The sequence below is a fragment of the Chaetodon trifascialis genome, chromosome 14 (genome assembly GCF_039877785.1).
Source record: "Chaetodon trifascialis isolate fChaTrf1 chromosome 14, fChaTrf1.hap1, whole genome shotgun sequence".
In the NCBI taxonomy this organism is placed as follows: Eukaryota; Metazoa; Chordata; class Actinopteri; order Chaetodontiformes; family Chaetodontidae; genus Chaetodon; species Chaetodon trifascialis.
The window spans coordinates 5,788,054-5,801,742 of NC_092069.1; the positions used below are offsets into that span (position 1 = coordinate 5,788,054).

A 13,689-nucleotide genomic window follows, 5' to 3' on the forward strand; every position below is an offset into this window, starting at 1 on the left:
CAATAAAAAAGTGATTCTAACTGACCTAAGATAGGGAATGTTTGCTAGGATTAAATGCCAGGAATTGTGAAAAACTGAATTTAAATGTATGTAATGTAATGTATTTAAGACGTAAACTTCAACTGTATCTGGTTACGCAGACATTTAAAAATAAGTAAAAATCAGTTTGCTCTCTTATGGAAAAACTACATTATGCGACATTGTTTCTACACCTTTGCCATTCCTGTAGTGAAACTTCTTAATTAGGCCATATCTATGCTAATAGTCTACAGTTAACTAATACTGGCTGATACATAGGAGAGACTAACTAACTAACTTTATTTATTTCCCCTTTCTGATGAGGGCAGCTGTCGCAAATTACATCTGTTTATTTTAAAACAGTATATATATATGATGTTAATTTGTTTATTTATCAATCACATGTATTTATTTATGTGTCCACTATGGGCCTCCATACTTGCCTAGTTTCTAGTTCCATTCATTGACTGGATTCTCATTGGTTACCTCAGGCCATTTCTCCTGTGGTTAGCCCAAAGCGCCAAGGAGAAGAGGAGGGGGCCCTCTTCCACCCAGCCATTGTTCACAAACAGCAGCTATTTGGGTGGTGGGGCGAGCCAAACGACCACCTTGGGTTAGCTGCACTGGTAACATCGCCACTGTTCCCTCAGATTAACACTTTACAGCCGAATGAAACTTTAATGTTGCACACAGGCAGTTCCACACAACCACATGTATAATTCAGAGCGCGAGATGCAGAGACTGCAGCTGTTGTTTATGAGCAGCACGTGCCTCATCTGCAATGTAAAAGCCATACAGTGAGCATGGTCAGGTAATCTCAGCTTCATGAGACAGTCTGTGGTGAAGATGGAGCTACCCTGGGTTTTGGGGTGGAGTGGCAATAAAAGAAAGAAATCGTCCTGCTCCACCCAGGTAGTAAATGAGCAGCTCTGTAATAAGTGAGTTCTGAGACCATAATTACAGTTGCTGCTGTTGGTGTATTTTCTGCAGCCACTGTGTCATGAAGACATGAACAAACCTTCTCTAAATGCAGGTTCATCCATCGCGTGAAAGTCCTCTTCTGAACCACTTCTCTTTCAACTGCAAGACAGACAGAAGAGAAAAAAAGATTTCAGTCATCAGGAAACTGAAACCAGGGCTGTAGCATTCATCAGAGAGCCTGAAGAAGGTAGGTAGGTATGAATCACCTCTTGCTAAAGGAACATCACCATGGCAAAGAAACAGCATGGAGCCAGTCCACGCACGCACGCACGCACGCACGCACGCACGCACGCACGCACGCACGCACGCACGCACGCACGCACACACAAACTCTCTCATCATTATCTATCAGTCTTTCACACTCCTACATTAAACATGCTGACAGAAAAATCCATTTAGGACAATTAAAGAGACAAGACATCTCAACGCTGCATCTGGATATTTTTAACAAGGTGCACTGGAATTGTAGGAATCTTCATACTTTAAACCATTTGTGCTGAGCGTTTAATAGGTCTGCACACTCACACAGGTGTCTCCACCTAGCCATAAGAACAATAAACAACCACCACACAAAACTGACAAAGTCAACTGCACAATTTCACCAATCAGCTATTAATATAGGCATTTCAACAATACGTGAATGACAGAACATCACCAAGAACACCGAGGTAACCATCAAAGCTTTTTTTATTTACAACATCATTTCATAAATATACATTCATGAAACAGAGTTAGGCCAAAGCAATGGCAGAGAAGGCCAAACACTTCAAAACTACAAATGGTGACCTGACGAGACAAATCCATCCATCCATCCATCCATCCATCCATCCATCCATCCATCCATCCATTTTCTATACCGCCTATCCCTACCCCCCCCCCCCCCCCCCCCCCCCGGGGTTGCGGGGGAGCTGGAGCCTATCCCAGCTGTCAACGGGCAAGAGGCAGGGTACATACACCCTGAACCGATCGCCAGTCGATCACAGGGCACAAACACACTCACACCTAGGGGCAATTTTAGAGTCACCAGTTAAACCTAATGAGCATGTATTTGGTCTGTGGGAGGAAGCTGGAGTGCCTGGAGAGAACCCACACATGCACAGGAAGAACATGCAAACTTCACCCAGAAAGGCCCCGTCCGGGGATCGAACCAGCAACCTTCTTGCTGTGAGGCACGTGTACTACCTGCTGCATCACCGTACCGCCGAGACAACTTCAGTTATTGATTATTCATTCTTTTTTTTTTTGCACACAATGAATGCTTATGAGAACATTTTAAACCATGTGATGAAATTGTACTTGTCCCTCAAACACACTTTAAACAGACATTCAGCCAGGCGAGTTACCAGTCATCAGTCAGGGAGGTGCCCTGATGACATTTTAACTCGTGCATGATTGTGAAATAAGATGTGCTGTGATTGGTCTGGGTCATATGTCTACTCTTGCCAGTCACCTGACCAAGACACGGCAAGAGTTGTTAGCAGTAATTGTTAGATCTGACGCGGTGGCCATCGTCAAAGACAAAAATATTGTGTAGCATAAGATAACTTACGTAAAGTGCATAACTGAAGTTAACCTACGTAAGTAAGTTAATACAAGTTTACGTCCACAAACGTTTGTCTCCCAGGTGAAAGTCCTGTGTTTGATCCATCCATCCACCACGACGTGCAACAGCAATTCATTGCGATGTGTCTTCCAGTGGAGCAGCCAATCAATGATTTTGTGGTCGAGCAACTACCCCACTGAACGTGAGTAGAGCGAGGGTGGAGAGACTGTGGTATTAGCACTGTTAGTACTGTGCAGTTAACTATGCCTGTGTTGCAGTTCTACTAACGTCAGTCGATGATGGTTCGATATTTCTGCACCTTCAGCAATGAACAACTTATGACCTCTAAGGAGCAAACAGTGCTGCACAAATGTGACAATATGCTTGCATGTGTTGTCTTTTTCCGTGTGTGTGTGTGGGTGGTGGGGGTGGCTCACGGATTTTAATCACTGACCAAAGGTTTCAGTCATTTTAACTTGGGCATGCAGTGGTTTTTGTGAGTCATTATAATTACAGGTCTAAAGAACGGCATCATTTTTTATCTATTGGGAGTGGGAGGGGCACTGCAGCATGTTTACTGTTTGCCTTAGTCTGCTCAGTCCAGAGTGACTCTGCTGCACCAGAGGACAGAAAGCAGACATATCGAGTGAATGGCAACTATGGAGGATGGGAGGGTCTCTGGAGGGGTTACCATGGTAGCATAGTCAGTCGTTGTTCATCTTTATGTCCAGTATGGCTCACTGGAGGCACTGGGGCTAACTCTGCAATTATACACACCAAGGGTAATAAGAGCTTTGGTGGCTGGAATGATATTGATTGTTTCTTCCTCCAGTGGAGTCATGGCTGCCTCACTGAGGACTGATGGGGAAGACAGTCCTGCATCGCAGCAGACAAGAAGATATTGATCCTCATCATGGGGGGAGGTTAAGGTTGTAGTCCATATTGGCCTCTTGTTGTAGAGCAGTGGCATGTAGAGGGGCGAGCTACTGATCTGTTAATGTGCCCTATTAGCGGAGTGGTGGTCTGTCCTGTCGAGTGCTTCCTCACAGACAACGCCTCAAATGCAGAGAATTTCCCCCAGTGTTCTCAGAGAATGCAGGAGTTGGGTTGGTATTCAAGAGGCGTAGCGGAGGCTTCAATGCATGAATCTTTGTCAGGGCAGACACAGGGAGGTGGCAGAGGAGGGAGGGAGGGTGGGAGCTGAGAGGAGAAAGACGATGACAAGAAGAGGAGATGACGGGGTAAGGAGTGAGAGACAGAGCCTGAAGGAAGCTGAGCAAGATGAGAGATTGTGTGAAAAACACTGATGGAACAACCAGTGCTACAAACACACCCTATGAGGGATGGGTTCTGATCCCATTCCATTTTGGATCATATTCCCCATTTGGCAAAATACCTACATTTGCTGAGCTCAAACACTAATCACTAATTGAACCTTTCCCTGCTATTTCCAAAAGATAAAAGAGTAATGTAGAAAACATTTGGTCAGTGCTGGCTGTCACTTACGCCAAATAAATGACAAACTGGTGTCTGCACTTGGCCACAGACTGTCTGTGAAAGAACTGCGATAGATGGTAGAGGTGGGAAAGAGTCCCATATTTACAACTCATAAGCATTAATGTCATCAGACGTGTTAAGACGGTTGATCGCGTGAGGGGTCAAACTACTGTGCATTGACAACTGAACAGCATATCTATTAAATTATGGTTAAATTATCTTGATTAGCACTTTGGCTGGTATGGGGCATCCACGCTTGTTTGGCTTTCAGACAGTTCTGTACTATTCAGCACAAAGTCAGAGATGTTAGAGCTTTCAGAAAAATCTGAGTTTGTAGATAGAACACTATTTACAAGTCAGAAACTGGCAAATACAGTTAGTCCTATATGACAAGAACGTGGCATCCGACAACACCAACAGATGACTGAATTAGGACTCCCGGTTTTTGGATGATTAACTTCATCACTTAGCTCGTTAAGTTAGGGACAGACTTTCATGTTTGGCAGGCTTTGGTGCAGTCCACCCATCCATCCATTTTCTATACCAACTATCCCTTTCGGGGTTGCGGGGGGGCTGGAGCCTATACCAGCTGTCAACAGGTGAAAGGCGGGGTACACTCTGAACCGGTCACCAGTCGACTGCAGGGCGCAGTCCAGCCAATAGAGTAATTTACAGATGAACTCAACTCCCGTTTATTTGAGCAGCTTTGTGAGGAGATGGACAGAGAGCACAAACGCCTTCTCTTATACACAGAAACAAGATGGCTATCGAGAGGGAGGTTGCCACTGCAGAGATGGCTCTCAGAAAAAAAGTCACCACTGGCAGCTCATTTCAGTGACAAGGAGTGGGTCACAAAACTCGCTTACTTGTGCGACATATTCAGTCTGCTAAATGAACTCAATCTGTCACTTCAGGGGAAAATGACAACTGTCTTCATATTGGCAGTTAAAGTAGCTGCACTCAAAGCCAAACTGGAAATGTGGGGATGGAGTGGACAGAGGGACATTTGACATGTTTCAAACATTAGCAGGGATTTTGGAAGAGACTGAGCCTGGGCCTTCAGTTTCCCAGCTGGTAAAGGATCACCTGTCTTTGCTTTCACAGGAGTTCGAGCGTTCCTTGCCAACCAGTAAAGACCTGCGAACTGCAAAGGAATGGATCCGCGACCCATTTCTGAATAAACCGAGTGAATCGAGCCCGTCCGTGCGAGAGGAAGATCAGCTGCTGGAGATAACAAACGACGGTGGACTTAAAAGTATGTTTGACACAACAACAATGCTGGTGTTTTGGATAAAAATCAAGGCGGAATATCCTGAGATCACAACAAAATCACTGAAAACCCAGCTTCCATTTCCAACATCCTATCTTTGTGAAGCGGGATTTTCTGCCATGACAGCAATCAGGACAAAATCACAGAATAAACTGGACATAAGGAACACACTTCAGGTGTCACTGTCTCCCATTACCCCCAGATGGGACCATTTGGTTGCACAGAAACAAGCGCAGGGCTCCCACTGATACAGCGTTAAAGTAAATTGTAGTTTTTGTGCATTTTATAATTGTTTTCATACTATATATATTATTAAATACTAGCTTTCATGCTGGTCCTATAATTTTATTTCGTCATGTTTATCTGCCGCACTGTGAAGACCGGCCCGTGAAAAAGATGTCTTTTATGAAACCAGTCCCTGGCGCAAAAAAGATGGGGACTGCTGATTTAGAGCAATGAAAAGTCAAATTATTTTTTAACTGAACATACTTGTCCAATAATGCTAATTCTGAGTCATAGGGACGACTAACTTGAAGTACTGTATGCTGCATTCTCGGCTGGGAAGTAAACAGAACCATCAGCATGGTGCGTTATAACTGGCTAGGACAGCATGACCTCTGTGAGAGCAGAACAGCCAACCAACAGTGGAGTGACTGCGTAGAATGACTACTCTCTTGGCCACTTAAATAAAATAAATCACTAGAATTTACAATGAGGCACATTCATAAGGATACACTGTTATGTATCCGAGTGAGTCCGGATACTGTGACCTCATCTTTCATAAAAGTGTCACACACTCTGAAGCCACTACTTGCTTAAGACGCCGTGCACTCAGCATTCCTTCCCGAACACAAACCAGAGCTCCACTTTGGATGATATACCTGGAAAATGACATCAGCTGACAACATAACTTTTATTGCACATAATGGGCTTCTTGTAATGTTATGGCGAGTTTTATTTTACACGTCTGACTCTGTGTGCTTCCCCATGGTGACTAATTACATCTCACTCACAAATTAGGTGTCACAAAGTGCTTACTGTGGGTGTGTGATCATCAGTTTTTCAGCTTGACATACAGTAGAAAAGACCGTAAAGGGGTGTTGGCGTTACCTTTTGATCAGTTATTCTGAGGCCCAGTGCTAATGAGACCTTTGATACCAGCCTGATCATTTGGTGCTTTGTACAAATGTATGAGTAAGCATGTATGTAGCACGACTGCATGCTAACTCTGATCTATTATGAATGCTAAGGGAAATTCAAACATTCATCACTTTTCTAGTAATTAAGAACATTCTTACATGAAAGCAAACAGCACCAGTGAACACAGGTAATGACTGTTGACTTATTTAATTTTATTTTCCATATACGGTGGAAGGGAGACAGTAAAAATGGACTTCAATTGTCTAATTAAAGTGTTGCTCCAACATTCTGCAACTGTGTGGAACTGGAGGGATAAACCATGATGGAACGTAACCAAGCCAATCATGACTCAAGTCCTGTACTTTTGTCAGATTTTGATGTACTTTACTTGAGATTTTTTTTTTGTGTGTGTTACATGTTACTTTGTATTTCCACTTCTCAACATAGAGTAGAATATTGTGCTTTTAACTCCACTACATTTATGTGAGTCGTAGTTACAGGTTAGAAAGGTTTTCCCAGCCTATCTAACTCAATGCTGCTTTGTGTCGTGTCACCTCTGTTGAAAATACCAACGGAATTGAGGAATCTGCCATTTGTTAATGGTGTTAGAGCATGTGTGGTATCTTTGTTTGTTTTTGACATTTTATTTTATTTGTTTCCTGATCTTTCTGCTTGGCTTACATTACATTTTTTGGTCTTACTGATAACAGCGCACCGCCCAGGAAGACTAGCAACCACTTTGCGGAAGCTCTTCAGATCCATCAGAGAATAAAGATTGATGTTCTGATCCTGTGGAGGGATAAGCCATTATTTGGGAACCGTTTGAGTCAACTGCTGAATATAAGCGTATGTATAAAACGTAGGTAAATCTAGCTCCACCTCAACCAGCTACAACTGTGAAGTGCTGCTGGCACATTGACTCTGATTCAGAGCATTTTTGTTTCTGAAAATGAGCCATCACTTACAAGAAGAGCCGAACTCACTAGTTTCATTTCACTCCACATTATTCATGATTCATCATTTGTATGATTTTTTTTGATACTGCACAAATATGTGCAAATATGTGTTACTCAGTGTTGAACTTGAGAATATACCTCCCATCTCATTTGGTGAGGCAGGCTGACGCACTTGTAACAAAGTGGAAACAAATGATAATTTCCTCATGATAACGATGAGTTTGACAGTGAGAACTTAAAGTGAGAGCCGGAGGTTGAGTTCAGCGAGGATATGTTACTGAGACGTGAGGGTTGTGTCAAACAGTGATTTAGTGATTAGATTTTGAAACCAACAGGCTCTACAGTCTGGTTTGGCTTTTAGCCATGCAGTGACTCTGGAAACACAACAAGACACAGCACAACACACAAGCCTGTTTCATCCATTCAGCATTCACTTTTCATAGCTGGGAACAAGCCAAGACCTGACACTGTGAGGAGGGGTGGGGCCTGGGAACAGTGCCCATCCTTCTCTTATTACGGATAACAGTTTCGTTTTTCTGGAAACGGGACGTTTATATCGTCAAAAGCAGATCCAGTTTTACTGCATAGTTACTCAATAGTTACTGTTACACATGCTGCACACCACCATGAGACAAAACCAAAAAGATGCTTAAATTCTGACATCCATTGATCAGAATAGATGGCTGGAAGAGAAGCAAACCATATGGTTTGGTCTGAATTGCATTCCTATGCTGGATAAACAGGAGACACCATTTTTTATTAGATTTTTCAGTCAATAGCTTTCGTGCCTTGTAACCCTCCTGTTGGTATTTGTTCACTGGTCACACTGGAAAGGTCTTTTCCTTCATCGTTCTTTTCTTGACTTTTTCTATAAGGCTCTGAGCCCTTTTGCCCTTTCCTGCCCTGTTTCCTTGCCTGCTCTCAAGTTGGTAAGAAAAAAGTGAAATTGTTATTTCCAAATGACAACTGCACATGCCATACACATTCTTGTCTCAAAAATCCAGAAAAAACACTCATATTATTCTGTTATTTCTGCACATTTGCTGCAAATATTTCTAATATACAGTATGAATATGTCTGAGTCAAGTTAGCCTAAGATAAGGCCTCTTAGACTTCGAGACCAGTGATTAATTTATTTGCCATGCAAACAGAGGAGGCTCAGCTGGGTATACTGTGTCCACACGGCTGCAGCAGCCTTTTGACTGCTACATGAATGATGCATTTAACATGACAACTCTTTATTACATTTCTGGGTGCCACAGAGGTGGAGGGGTGGGAACAGAGGGAGCAAGCAAATACAATTAAATAGCTATCAGCTCCTGGGAGGCTATAAATGAACAAACATCTATGAAAAACAGTCTATTGTGGGGTTTTGTGGCTCTTTGCTTTCTGAATCCCACCCAAAGAACACAAGTTAACTGCCCTGTATTCCCTCAGAGGGACGATTAATGGATATGGAGACACACAGCATGCATTTTATCCACTGTGGCTCTTTATTCACACACACAAACTTTCCTAAAAAGCAAGAAGTTGGATCTGGCATATCTTCATATGATAAACTTAATTTGATCAGGTAGTCCAATTGAGATCTCCTTTAAGACAGAAAAGAAGAGAAACATTCATAAAAAATATAACCACCTGCATACAAACACACGCATCAGGCCACACAACCACAATCAGCAAAGAACTTCTAAGAATGAGAGTGAACATCAGATGACAAAGCTTTAAAATCTCCAAAGGGAATGACTGAATCTAGCTTGAGGGCAGTCTGCGGTCCATTCCACTTTAAAGGTTTAGAATACCTCAAACTAGTTATGCCAAGAGTACGAGCATGTAGTGATTCACCTTTATTCACTCTGTTCATTAATATCATTTTAGTCCCTTCACACACACACACACACACACACACACACACACACACACACACACACACACACACACACACACACACACACACACACACACACACACACACACACACACACACACACACAAAGCAGAGCAGAGCAGAGCAGAGGAGCGACAGGGGAGGTGAAGATAATGCTGTCAGTCGTGGTTACAAACAGGCGCAGTGGCGAACGACACGCTAACGTACTGACGGATTCAGTGTCTTTGTATTTTAAGTTAAACAAGGACAAAACTGAAGTTATAAGTCTCAGTGTTATCCTAGATTCAGATCTAAAGTTCAAGTCCCACATCAACAAGGTGATGAAAACTTCATTTTCCCACCTTAAAAACATAGCTCCAGCATGACAAAGAACTGATTCACGTCTTTATTTCAAGCCGACTCCATTACTGTAATGCACTATTTACTGGCCTCCTGCAAAAAACATGAAGAGACTTCAGCTCATTCAGAACTCTGCAGCTCTGGTACTAACCAGACCCAAGAGGAGAGAACAAACCAGGATGCTGATCAATGACTGTCGTTTTGTTTCTGTCAGGGTTTAAACTGACCTAACACTAAGTTTTTGCAAAGTCTTTTTTTATTTTTAGCTGCTTCCCATGCCATTTCATTTCTTCTCAGGTGCCAGTTAGAGCAAAAAGACGACTTCCTGTGATTAAACAGTTAAAAGAAATGTCTGCAGATCTTCTGGAACCACCAACGCAAATCCCAAATTCACTTTGAACACAGACAGGAGATGACGAGGGGGGCGATAGATGCTCCTGACTCTTTGATTTTTGAGGTCCTTTGTGTCACTGCACATCATAATCAGACTGGGAGCATTATTGGAAGTCTGTGTCTGAATGGAGCCAAAGGTACTGTAACAGTTCTGAAGAACACAGGAGAGCTCTGTGTTGAAATATTCATCCAGCAGCTCCGACAGGGACATCCCGCTGCATCGTGCAGAGCTGTTACATAACTGCAGAGTTCACAGAAAGGCTCAGTCTCCTCCTGCCTCTGGGGCTCAATCATCATCTTACCTGTTGTCATCAGTATCTCAGATCTGTCTGAGGATGTAGGAAGATGCAAATTAGCAAATTTTGTTAAAAAAAAATAAACATATTCATGTAATAATTTATGTTTAATGAAGTATCTTCTTATTGCTTGCTCCTTGCTCTACATTTGGTATTCCCCCCTCTGGTCTTTAGCCACAGACATTATGGATTATCCCGAGTGGACCGAGTTGTGACTGTGACTGATGACTTTGCATCACGCTTGGAATGACAATAAATTGCAGTTCCATAGTTTGTCCTCCTACTGTCAAGTTAATCATTACTAAAAGCAGTGATAACTAGCTTGGTATTTATGCTAGCTATTGGAAGTTGATGGAAACAAGAAGAAGAAGAAGAAGAAGAAGAAGAAGAAGAAGAAGAAGAAGAAGAAGAATTCCATTTTATACCATCCATTTATCACAATTTTATACACACAACATGCAGAGTTGAGGGGGAAACTGCACACGCCATGCATTTTGTGAAATTCTTTCCCGCTTTTTTGACCCATCTAGGCAGACCAGGAGCCAAAATCATCTTTTCTTATGCAGGAAGTTTGGATTTGTCATAATAGGAAAGGCACAGGTGGAACTAGGGCTTACGTTTATTGTTGCTGCATGTGTGAAATGAAAATCGGTGTGCAGATTTCACTGTGTTCAGTCTGTCTCTTCCATGTAGCCGGGTAGCTAATGCTAGCCAGCCAGCTTTCTGCAGACATCAGACTGTTGTCTTTACAACACACAAACAGTAGGAGCAGACGGATTAATGCATCAATGGAAGAATTATCGTGGCAATATCATGAGAGCAGCACACAGCTGAATGAAGCAGGGTAAGCCTGTATAAAAATAGTCACATGTAAAGCCACACAGGACTGTTACATCCACCCATATTTGCTCTCTCCCAGTGCTTATCAAAAATGATTGTTTCCTGATAAAAAAAGCCTACTGAATTAAAGCCAGGATCAGTTTCACCAGCAACGCTCTCTTCTCCGATGAATTCTTCAGTTGTTTCCCTATGAAACAAATAACAATCGATGCTAATTAGAGAAAGGAAATTGGTTAATTTCCATCAGAAGAACTCTTTGCAATGAGAAGATTCTGTTCATCAGAATCAATCCAGAAATCATCTGACTGAGATGTTTTACAGTGAGTAGCTTTTCTGCATACACTGAAAATGCTTTTAATATGCCAGTGGCAGTGCATATATTATTGGATTTGAGGTGACTTCGTAGAAAAACCAAACCTGAAACTCAAACTGAGAAGGTATTTCCTTGAATTTCTCGATTTTGGGATGAAAACAAAAATACTAGTAAAAAGTAAAAGTATTTAGAAAGTAGTTTTAAGAAGAATATGAAAAGTCACTGTTCCTAAAAGAACTGTCAGGAGTTACGACCCAGCCCTGCAAAGCATGATTACATAACCTGCCTCCATAAGAGGAAAAGGCTCTGGCTCTAGATGGTTAATCAATCATTTACAGGAGAGTCATCCACTCTGTTTCCTGCCTTTCTCATTCACCAATGTTGATTCACAGCGACAGGAATATCAAGCAAATGAATAAATACCCACATACAGCTCAACTGCGTCACTCACTTGTCAGATCTAACAGTAAGAAAAAAAGATAAGACATCTGTGCAGCTGAGGTGACCATCAAGATGTGTTATGGGACAAGAGCAGAAAACCAAACATGAGGTATGTTTGAAACACAGAATGAGGAGGTTTCACACATCTCAAGAAACATTTGCTTTCTATATACAAAGAGCCTAAATGTGACTTCACCACTTGGATAAACTGTCCAAACTGTCCCAGTGCAGATCAAACTGGGCTTTTGGAATGCGACAGGATTTCTGCTTTTACATTCACTCTCCTGGACTGTGCAACAGCTGGCTCATCGTTTAAGATCAATCAAATGGGTTCAGACAATCTAAAGTGAATCTCACTCAGCTCATTTTTCTTGCCCCATCTGACTTCATCTTTAGCAATCTTGCCACTTTTCCAGATCTCAGCTTTAAATATGGTGAATATGAGCTTTTGCATGTATATGAGGGCCAAAACAACATAAGCAAGGCCAACGTTAAATTCAGCATGAAAACCAGAATTTCCCTTCAAGGCCATGTTCCCTTCAGACTGACATTAGCATTGGCTACATAAAGTCAAATACAGTTTTAATCTCCAACGTGAAGGATGGATTTAGTAGCATTTAAAGGTGAGGTTGCAGATTGCATCAACTGAATACCCCTCGCCTCACCCTGCCCTATGGTGGACAATACAAAAGGCTCTCGAGAGAGTCAGTGTTTGGTTTGTCCATTTTGGGCTCCTGTAGAAACATGGTGGTGCAATATGGCGGCTCCATGGAAAAAGACCAGCTCATTGTAAGGAAACATCAACACAGCAACGATCTTCATTTTCCCATGATTCAACACTAATGAAAACATATATTCCATTTCTCCAAGTACCAGATCTGTCACACACACTGGACCTTTAATCCGGGAAACAGGATACCTGGAAATACCCATCCAAACCATTTCCTGTTACAGAGACATATAACAATGGGCAAACAGGAAAAAAAATATTTAGAACAAACTGAAATATATTTTGAGAATATGTAAGCCTAAAATGTTTTTTTGTACTTTTTCTATTCTCAATAATAAACACATTCAACAGTGCGGTGAAGGGAAAACAAGCACACATTCCTTGTAGATTTCGTCGTCAGGTTAACAGAGTATTTCTACTGTTTACCTCACCGTCGTCACGGCAGAGAACAAAACGATCTGGACAGATTCATATCAGATATGTTGGTTGTCCTACAGCCAAGACAGAAACTGCACTCGTTCTTCCTCTGAATCATCTCTTGATAGTTGAACAACAGAAACATGACATTTCCCTATAATCTAATCGGCATGTTTGTGTAATCACCCGTCAGTGGCAGGATGCAAGTGCTGGTCCTCGTGTCATTGCCCCTGGACCACATGCTGTCTGCTTAGCACAGTCACCACTGGGTGACTAAGCTGCATGTATAAACAGCAGCACTATAAACCCTGTTCACCAGTCCTTGAACAGGAGGGTAAATACCTGCGTTTAAGCGAAACAGACTAAGTGCTTCTTTGCACACAGAAACAGAACCTCTTTATTGTTTGAGAAGGTCAACAGATACAAGAGCTTGGCTGAATGATGAAAGAGTTTTGCACAAATAAGCTAAGGGTTCAACTGAAGGTAAAAGCATCAGCTCCAGCAGACAAATATAGCTATGATGAGAGAATAAGGTAAAGCTTAATTACATCAGTGTGAGTGAAGTGAAACTCCATCAGAATATCTAATGCTTTAGTTTTGCTTTGGAACACAATGAAGGCAACATTC

At 42.1% G+C, this 13,689-nt stretch overlaps 1 protein-coding gene across 3 annotated transcripts in view; it reads right to left on the minus strand.

The window, feature by feature from the left end:
• Positions 1-13,689, minus strand: part of clmna (calmin a) — a 45,347-nt gene that overhangs the window by 17,473 nt on the left and 14,185 nt on the right. For all 3 annotated transcript variants that reach the window (XM_070979653.1, XM_070979652.1, XM_070979651.1), the window contains exon 2: positions 1,037-1,098. In XM_070979653.1, coding sequence (XP_070835754.1) covers positions 1,037-1,098 — 62 coding nt within the window. The remainder of the gene's footprint in view (positions 1-1,036; positions 1,099-13,689) is intronic.